This window comes from Oncorhynchus clarkii, chromosome 4 (assembly GCF_045791955.1).
Source record: "Oncorhynchus clarkii lewisi isolate Uvic-CL-2024 chromosome 4, UVic_Ocla_1.0, whole genome shotgun sequence".
NCBI lineage: Eukaryota > Metazoa > Chordata > Actinopteri > Salmoniformes > Salmonidae > Oncorhynchus > Oncorhynchus clarkii.
This window is the reverse complement of record NC_092150.1, coordinates 73,654,471-73,664,386: the sequence shown is the minus strand read 5'-3', so window position 1 is coordinate 73,664,386 and position 9,916 is coordinate 73,654,471. Positions and strand designations below refer to the sequence as shown.

Sequence of the window (9,916 nt, the reverse complement as noted above, 5' to 3'; positions counted from 1 at the left end):
TGGCGATAGCGTTTTTATTATATTTCAGAATGACAAATAGTTAGACATCATTTTTTGTTTCAATACACAATAATATCTTTATAGACAATCATTAGCTAGTTGAAACCAGATTAAATCATTTGTACACTTATATTTTACAATAAACACTGTAGCTTTTCACTGGCTAATGCAATTTGCAGGAAGGTATTGCTATTTGTATAGTAATTACAGTTGATATGAAAAGCCCCAAAATAAGTTATTTAAATACCAATTACATATACAGAATGTGCAACTCTTGTTAACCATTTCATATATGTAATTACGTTTTCTGTAAGACTGCAAAAGTAAATTGGAAGTTAAGTCATTGGAACAGGTTAATTCATGAATTATTATTAATTACATTTGTACATTGACTTGGCATTGGGAACTATACTAAGATAACTAAATACCAGTATAACCCATTCAATCAAACCCTTTACATTACCTGAAAACAAATGTCTGCTAACAGACGTAAAGAACATTTAGCCAATTTTGCTTAAACATTTTTTATTTACTTTCTAAAGTGCATTTTACAGTGACAGTATTTTTTACATCTTAAATTTTAGGTATTTTTGTTTCTTTAAAAACTCCCCCTACAAGTGTCTCCCAGGCTAACCTGGAGCACCACTATGATTGAAGAGAAAAAGGCATCAAACTTCTATCGAGTGTCCACTGCAAAAGCACCTCTGTGTTACACCACTCTGCAAACTTGTATTTTGAAACCCGAGACAAGGGATAAGACTTGAATTTTGTTTGCAATATGTAGTACTTCACATAACTAGAATGACATTACGTAGATGGTTCCACTCACACCGGTCTTGGACTAGGAATCCACTGCTAGGGACTCACAGGTCTGGTCTGCTGGTCAGTGAATGGAGATTCAGTACATTCACATTCTCATCTGTACTCCCTGACTGTGTCTCTCTCTAAGACACCCCCCTTCTTGTTCTTGTTCTTATTCTTGTTCTTCCAAGAGAGGCTCAGACGGACATGATAAACCAGCTGTTAGCTGGGTCTCTGTGGAACAGCTGTAGCACTCCTCTTTGCCCTTCCTTCTGAGTGGATCATCTACATCATGTCTCAGTCTGTCTCTGTGGTCTGCAGTACTGAGCTGGTCTATGGCTGGCTGTTGAACATGGAACACTGTGTTTAAATTAGACTTCATGTGGATCAACATCTGTGCTTAACAAGAACAGCAAGGACACTACCGACAGAGCTATGTGGCTGCTAGCGTGTGTGTGCATGTGTGTGTGTCTTCTACTAACAATCACTGTCATTACAAGCACATTCAAAACGTATTGGCCCGGTAAGGCTTTGAGGAATCAAGCCTTAGTCAAAGATGGGGTTTGAAATGCCTGCTGTATTTATAATGCTGAGTACATGAATACGTATTCATCTAATTGTTTTTTTACATAATGGTAAGGCAACTTAAAATCCGCCTGGATAGATATATGGAGACGATATTGTCTGCAAAGAAAAGCTGATCTCCCATGGAAGATTATTAGAGCGGTACTGTGTAGATAGTGTTGTTGTAAGGACCTACATATTGGAGGATTACATGCAACCAAGAAATCTGCAATATAATCTGAAATACTGTATAAACTCATGTCGAGATCTGTCTGACTGTTTATACTTACAATGACTGACATTCAGACTTTGACATTCCACAAAGCAGACACACAATACTTATTGAACACATACTGTAAAAACACCTTGAAATTAAAATATATGGTACAGTATATTACAAAAACACTATAGCATGATAGAAAATAAGGATTTTAAATCTTAATATAACAGCAATGTTTGCCTATTTCATGTTTTGTGTTATTTTTTGTTGTTGTGTTATCTGCAATAAACCATGTTTTCCAATCTACTGTAGCATTTAGCAATGGGATTAACAACAAAGGTGAAATCTGCACATTGAAAGAAATTGCTTTGGCCAAGCTACATCCTCTCACTACTCTCTAGTGCTTTTCTCTTTGCACAAGAGATACAAATCAAGCACTTCTGAAAAACAGAAAAAAACATCATTTAGTCTTTAAAAGGAGAGTCAAAAAAAGAGTAAGAAAAGTTTGCTAATTTCCTCAAAGGCAGTTCTCAGTATTTTAAGACTGGGGGGGATGTTTCAGAAGGGAACAGTCAGTTTTAAAGGCATCTGATAACTGTTCTCGGCAGTCGGAACAATCTCACCGTAAACATCTGAAAGAGAGGAATATAAAGAGAGAGAGATAGATTGATAAAGACGGGGGCCTAAGAACAGGTTTCTGCAAACCACCCGCACTCCGTAGTCCAGTCAAAAGTCTCAATAGGTGCTGGAAGCTGTGCTGTGGTCACGTTCACAGTTATTCAGTTCTGCATTTATTTGCAACTGTGCTTTAGTCTCAACTGTGCTTTAGTCTCAACTGTGCCGTAGCCGTTCAACTGTCTCAGTTACACCTGCATGGGCTCCACTGTCACGGTTACGACTGTCCGTCTCTGTGTGCACTGACCAATCGGGCCTCGCTCACAAGTCTACGGACGTGCCTCTCGTCCCGCACCCCCGCTTCCCACACACCGCTCTCTGTGAGAGAGGACACACGTCCCAACGTGTCATATCCTGCAGCTGCCATCGGTGTGGCGTACATGGGTAGGCCGATGGACACGAGCCAATCAGAGACGGTGCTCACGTGACCTGGGGAGAGTGGCTTCCTGCACATCTCTGTCAAACCTCCAAACGGGATCTGAGGAATACCGGGAAAAACATTTAGGAATTTTGTGTAATAATAATACATAAATATACATAAAACATAGCAATGACACCATAGTAACCTTTCCTACAGTCAAATGATCAAATCGCCCTCTAGTGGCCTCATGGGTGCAATGTTATTAATATTTTTTATAATTTTATAATTGATAAATAAATAAAAACACACTCAGAAAATCTGGTGTTTCTATGTCAAACAGTTTTATTATATTTCAGTCTTCTGTGATATACAGTGCATTGGAAAAGTATTCAGACCCCTTGACCTTTTCCACATTTTGTCAAATTACAGCCGTATTCTAATATGGATTAAATAGTTTTTCCCTCTCATAAATCTACACACAATACCCCATAATGACAAGGCAAAAACAGACTTTTAGAATTTTTTGCAAATTTACAAAAATAGTGAGTCTTGTTTCTCATGGTCTGAGAGTCCTTTAGTTGCCTTTTGGCAAACTCCAAGTTGGCAGTAATTTACTGAGGAGAGGCTTCAGTTTGGCCACTCTACCATAAAGGCCTGATTGGTGGAGTACTGCACAGATGGCTGTCCTTCTGGAAGACTCTCCCATCTCCACAGAGGAACTCTGGAGCTCTGTCAGAGTGACCATCGGGTTCTTGGTCACCTCCCTGACCAAGGCCCTTCTCCCCCGATTGCTCAGTTTGGCCGGGTGGCTCTAGGAAGAGTCTTGGTGGTTCTAAACTTCTTCCATTTAAGAATGATGGCCACTGTGTTCTTGGGGATCTTCAATGCTGCAGAAATGTGTTGGTACCCTTCCCCAGATCTCAACACAATCCTGTCTCGGAGCTCTACGGACAATTCCTTCAACCTCATGGCTTGTTTTTTACTCTGACATGCACTGTCAACTGTAGGACCTTATACAGACAGGTGTGTGCCTTTCCAAATCATGTCCAATGAATTTAATTTACCACAGGTGGACTCCAAACAAGTTGAAGAAACATCTCAAGGATGATCAATAAAAACAGGATGCACCTGAGCTCAATTTAGAGTCTCATAGCAAAGGGTCTGAATACTTATGCTTTAAAAAAAAATGTTTAATCAATTTACAAAAATTTCTAAAAACCTGTTTTCGCTTTGTCCTTATGGGGTGCTGTGTGTATATTGATGAATATTTATTTATTTATTTTAATTGTATTTAATCGATTTCAGAATAAGGCTGTAAAGTAACATAATGTGGAAAAAAGGAAGGGGTCTGAATACTTTCCGTATATTAAGTGTAATATCGGGATGCAAACTCAAAATGTAATACATTTCAATTCTATATCTCTATATCTAATAATGTTCACATACCGTTTTACTCATTTCATATGTACATACTCTATTCTACTGTATTCTAGTCAATGCCACTCCGACATTATTTATATATTTCTTAATTCCATTCTTTTACTTTTAGATGTGAGTGTATTGTTGTGAATTGTTAGATGCTACTGCACTGTTGGAGCAAAAAACACAAGCATTTCACTACACCTGCAATAACATCTGCTAAATATGTGTATGTGACCAATAACATGTGAATCGATTTGGTACAGGTGTCTTCTTAGAACCATATTTGTTTAAGACTACCAAGAAACACTCTGATTTAGCCCACTACAGTACAAGCATGTATTAAACATATCATTAGAGGAAAAGAACAGGTGCTAACTTTGCCCTGGTCGACTTTTGTAGGTATTTTCTTAACACTGCATTGTTGGTTAACTGCTTGTAAGTAAGCATTTCACTGTGAGGTCTACACGTGTTGTATTCAGCATTTCACTGTAAGGTCTACACGTGTTGTATTCGGCGCATGTGACAAATTGACTTTGATTTGAAGACCATGTAAATGCTTATTGAATCTGTCCCATAAAGTACTCACAGCCATGCGGTGCTGCTTACGGAGCTGCTTGACGCGAACCTGGTCCATGTTGGAGGCCACATCCTTCACTGGCTGCTCCAAGTCCTCACTGTAGCGCTGCATCAGGGGCTGAGGGATACCACACCGACCATGCTGGAGGGAGAGAGAAATGGAGAGAGAGAGACTATGGATGAGTGGGGAGAGTAGGAGAGGGACACAGACAAATGCATACACACAAACAAACACGCGCACACGCATACACACTTGAAAAATGTTGGCATGAAAACTCATGCACATTAGGAGAAGTGGTTTCCATTGATAGATACCCTATCCCTGTGGGCACGACAACTCAATACTGATACTAAAACCCCAACCATGAAAACCCTAAGTAACCATGACCTGAAGTAAATCTGTAATAAATCTGGGATGCTAGGCAGAGAAAACTTAAGCCCATATTTCAAAGGGCTAGTGGAATTCTCTCCCCCACAGCCTACGCCCAGATTAGACAAGCCAATCAGAAACCATAGTGACTCCTCGCTCCGTTTAAATAGAAATGTCTGTCGGTCCCAGTCAACACCATAAAGTCACAGATCTAAACACAAAATGCAGACTGTACTGTGCACTTTTATTGACTACGGTCACAGTTTGTCAACCTAAGTCTCTACAAGAACGGAATGTTTTCGAACAGCTCAGACACCAGGGGCTGATGTAGGAGCTAGCTCTCTCACTTTATTTGCTCATTTAAACATTATGAGTCTGGAGAGGCCCAGTTTCTGTCTGTTCATGAAGGATTGAAGTAGACTAATAATGTGAAATAACGAGTCAAAACACTGGCCAACTGACGAGCCCATTGGCTGGGAGATAAGCTCAGTTACAGAGACAAGCAAACGATGCGGGAGATCCCATAACATGTCATAGCTGGACTAGACTAGCCAATGGTTGTCATGCATGAACAGAGAATAAAAGGGAATTCAGTGGGGGAAAACTTTTAAAACTCTCTATCTGTCAAAAGCTGCAGACACCTGGAGTCATGTCCAGTCCAGGACAACCCAGCCAAACTGGACCGGAGGCCACTCAGGGTGAAGGAATAGAGAGATGGAGGGTGTATGTAGATGTAGAGCCACAGCCAAGTGTCCTGTCTGACTCTAACAAAGCCCTTCTCCGAAGACGGCACCCCTAGTGACTGGACAGTGTCTCTGCACTGCAGCATTATTCCTCACTAATATAAACCCAGCAGTACAGTGCAGTGCAGTGCTGTAGTCTGTCTGTCTGTCTGTCTGCGTGTCTGTCTGTCTGTCTGTCTGTCTGCGTGTCTGTCTGTCTGTCTGCGTGTCTGTCTGTCTGTCTGCGTGTCTGTCTGTCTGTCTGCGTGTCTGTCTGTCTGCCTGTCTGTCTGTCTGTCTGCGTGTCTGTCTGTCTGCGTGTCTGTCTGTCTGTCTGTCTGTCTGCCTGTCTGTCTGCGTGTCTGTCTGTCTGCATGTCTGTCTGTGTGTCTGTCTGTCTGCCTGTCTGCCTGTCTGTCTGCGTGTCTGTCTGTGTGTCTGTCTGTCTGCGTGTCTGTCTGCGTGTCTGTCTGTCTGCGTGTCTGTCTGTCTGCGCGTCTGTCTGTCTGCGTGTCTGTCTGCATGTCTGTCTGTCTGCGTGTGTGTCTGCATGTCTGTCTGCACGTCTGTCTGTCTGCGTGTCTGTCTGCATGTATGTCTGTCTGCGTGTGTGTCTGCCTGTCTGTCTGCGTGTCTGTCTGTCTGCGTGTCTGTCTGTGTGTCTGTCTGTCTGCGTGTCTGTCTGCGTGTCTGTCTGCGTGTCTGTCTGTCTGTCTGTCTGTCTGCCTGTCTGTCTGCGTGTCTGTCTGTCTGCGTGTCTGTCTGTGTGTCTGTCTGTCTGCCTGTCTGCCTGTCTGTCTGCGTGTCTGTCTGTGTGTCTGTCTGTCTGCATGTCTGTCTGCGTGTCTGTCTGCGTGTCTGTCTGTCTGCGTGTCTGTCTGCCTGCGCGTCTGTCTGTCTGCGTGTCTGTCTGCATGTCTGTCTGTCTGCGTGTGTGTCTGCATGTCTGTCTGCACGTCTGTCTGTCTGCGTGTCTGTCTGCATGTATGTCTGTCTGCGTGTGTGTCTGCCTGTCTGTCTGCGTGTCTGTCTGTCTGCGTGTCTGTCTGTGTGTCTGTCTGTCTGCGTGTCTGTCTGCGTGTCTGTCTGCGTGTCTGTCTGTCTGCGTGTCTGTCTGTCTGCGCGTCTGTCTGTCTGTGTGTCTGTCTGCATGTCTGTCTGTCTGCACATCTGTCTGTCTGCGTGTCTGTCTGCATGTCTGTCTGTCTGCGTGTCTGTCTGCATGTCTGTCTGTCTGCGTGTGTGTGTGTGTTGGACTCTGGCTCCGGCACGGTGTCTGACTGTTTAATAACCCCAAGCCACCTGCCTTCACTGAGCTTCAGCCTCCTACAGAATATTTTCCCTTCATTGTCTAGCTCTCTCTCTCTCTCTCTGCCCCCTCTTTTTTCTTTTTCTCTCTATCTTTCTATCTTTCTTTCTGCTGTATGGATACCAAAGCAACCCACTGCCACTGTTGACAGGAAGCGAGAGCCATATGACAGGACACAGGATACAGTCTTGTTATGTCTGAGTGCAGTAATCAAAACGGAGAATCAAAAGGCCTTGACGGCCAGGAGACAAAAACACAACCTTCTAATGCTTCTAATAATGTATTTATTGACCTGGAGTGTGTCCTTTAGTAGATTCCTACACTGACTTCTAATGTACTCTCTCACAGAGTGGGCCAGTGGTCCAATCTGCACTGTTTTTTATGTTTCTGTGTTTCTTTCATTTCTTTAGTTGTGAGATGGTCTTAAAGAAGCATACCCACATCTACGTGTGTCCTGTATAACCCCTAGCTGTGCAAACTGGCCTGTGAGTGTGAGTGAGGATGTGGAGGTTGTGTGTGTGTATTCTACACAGTAATAACAGGAACATAACCATAGAAGCAGGCTGTGGTGGATGGGTGTGTGTGTGTGTATTCTACACAGTAATAACAGGTACATAACCATAGATACAGGCTGTGGTGGTAACTGACTTTGTCTGAGTAGGGTTCCTCTGTGAGGTCGATGCCCTCGGCCTCCAGTCTCTGCTCCAGCACACTGTGGAGATCGACTGCCATTTTAGCATAGGACACCTTCCTGGCCACCGCCATCTTGCCACCACCGCCCTGGATCTGAGCCTGAGGGCAGGCCGTCTCGGGCAGGTCAGACAGCCAGGGAGGGGGCACGGCTGGAGGGGTGCCTGGTTCCTCTGGCTCTGGACAGCCGGTGGTGGTGGAGGCAGGGGAGGCTGGAGAGGGGGAGGCAGGGGTACTGGAGGCCTTACTGGGGAGGGCTGGAGCACTGGGGCTGCTGATGACAGGGCTGGGGGGATGAGAGTGGGTGGAGGTATAGGAATGAGTGGGGGAGGAAAGGACAAGGGAGCGGTGGCGTATCCCATTGGCCAGGCGCTCCTTGGATTTCTTGACTGGAACGGGTGGGGGCACTGGGGGCTTTTTGGGGTGAGTCCGGATGCTCCTCTCCCTCAGCTGGGGTTCAGGAGGGTTGGGGAGGGTCTCCTGGGGCTGGGGAAGCGGGGCGGTGGGACATGGGGGTCTGAGGGGCAGCTGGAAGGGCACAGGGGGTTGGTAAGAACGCCCTTTAGGGCTCACAGCACTCCCTCCATTATGAGCCAGTGATGAACTCCCATCTCCATGACCCTGGAGGCCCTTCACCCTGCTGCTGTTACCCAACTTGGAGACACCTTTAGCGGTTTTGAGCTCCAGGCTGTAGTCCTTCTTCTGGTCGAAGGCCTGCTCCCAGTGGAGGTCCCCGAGGGAGTGGGATCTCTTCCAGGCCTGGGGACCGGTAGCCTCCGGGGACCCGTCCAGGTCCTCACAGCTGCGGCTGGCCGGCATGGGGGTCCGGGTCCGGCGGGGGCCCTTCCTCAGCCCCAGCAGGCTGAAGCCCCTCAGGGTGGGCTTGAGGAAGAAGTGCTTTGTGAACTTGGCTGTGCGCTCCAGTTTGCTCTGCTGCAGGGCCTCAGTGGACTGGGTCATGGGCAGGGTGGGGTAGTCTGGGGACTGGAGGCCCGCAGAGGAGCGGTTGGAGCGAGATGTCTTCCTGGTCTTGCCTGAAACACAGTAAAACATATCCCTCTTCATTTTAGAGCTGGGAATGGTTGCATAAACATATCCCCAGACTTTGAACTAAAACAGACTTTGGATAAGGACATAACAAAACTGAGAACTGGTACTAAGGTGTACTTACTGCATGTATTGGATGTAATGGGTTTCATGTCACTATGGGTTCTGTGCCATTTGTACAGCATTTTTAATTTATCACTATCAGCTGTGAATGTGAACTTCCTCTAAGAGGACATGTGAATCTGAAACAATCCCGTTCACACATAGAGCTTTACAGCAGTGACACTGAAGTGTTCCTTTTCTAATGTTCAGCCTCTGACCCACTACGGCCTTACATCAGAATGTTGATCATGATTAAGAGTACAGTTGGACTCAGGGTCATGGGTTATCTGTCAGTAGAAAGCATGACAACATGCATGTTACAGTATAAATCCATATGTCATACTGCATATTCTACTTACACCACATGTTTATGTGGGTATGACATAGCTAAGACAAAACTAGAATGCGTTACGGTGAACTAGCTAGAGTAATAACAACAACAAGAAAAGTATATTTTTTGTGATTATAGCCTTATGTGTGCAATACTGCCAAGTGGGGGAGATGTGGAGTACTAGAGATGGGCGATATAGACAAAAATCCATAGCAAAATGTAATTGACTGAATTATCATGATAACGATATATAGAATGATATGTTCATAACAATGTGCACCACAGTATTTATTGATATTAACATTAAAACCCTACACCTTCCAGTCTTTGCGTTAAGCTAGTTAGCATTAGCTGGCGATACTACCTCTTACCTCCTTCATACTGGACGCAGAGACATAAAAATGGTACCCACGAGTTTATCTGACTCTGGGGAAAATCCCAAACTATCCCTTTAACAATCACCCATATTAGCAAAAGTTCTTAATTTCAAACTTTACATTTCATAACCCTGTAGGTTATTCATCGCTATGAACGATATCAACAAAATGTCCATGATGGTCAGTGATGATCATTTTCAGTTTATCGTCCCAGCTCTATGGAGGACTTATTCCAATCCAGATGGTGCTATTATCATAATACAATTTCAGACACAGGTATAAAAGTAGGAGGTTAGAGGCCAATTTACCATCATGGCTTATTGGAACAACATGAACACGTGTGTAAAAG

General features: G+C 44.4%; 1 protein-coding gene across 7 annotated transcripts in view; it reads right to left on the bottom strand.

Moving 5' to 3' along the window:
- Positions 1-9,916, bottom strand: part of LOC139407262 (SAM and SH3 domain-containing protein 1-like) — a 310,926-nt gene continuing 301,010 nt past the window's right edge. For all 7 annotated transcript variants that reach the window (XM_071150886.1, XM_071150887.1, XM_071150892.1 and 4 more), the window contains 3 exons: positions 7,669-8,744; positions 4,630-4,761; positions 1-2,738 (listed from right to left, as the gene is read on the bottom strand). In XM_071150886.1, coding sequence (XP_071006987.1) covers positions 2,478-2,738; positions 4,630-4,761; positions 7,669-8,744 — 1,469 coding nt within the window. In that variant the 3' untranslated portion in view covers positions 1-2,477. The remainder of the gene's footprint in view (positions 2,739-4,629; positions 4,762-7,668; positions 8,745-9,916) is intronic.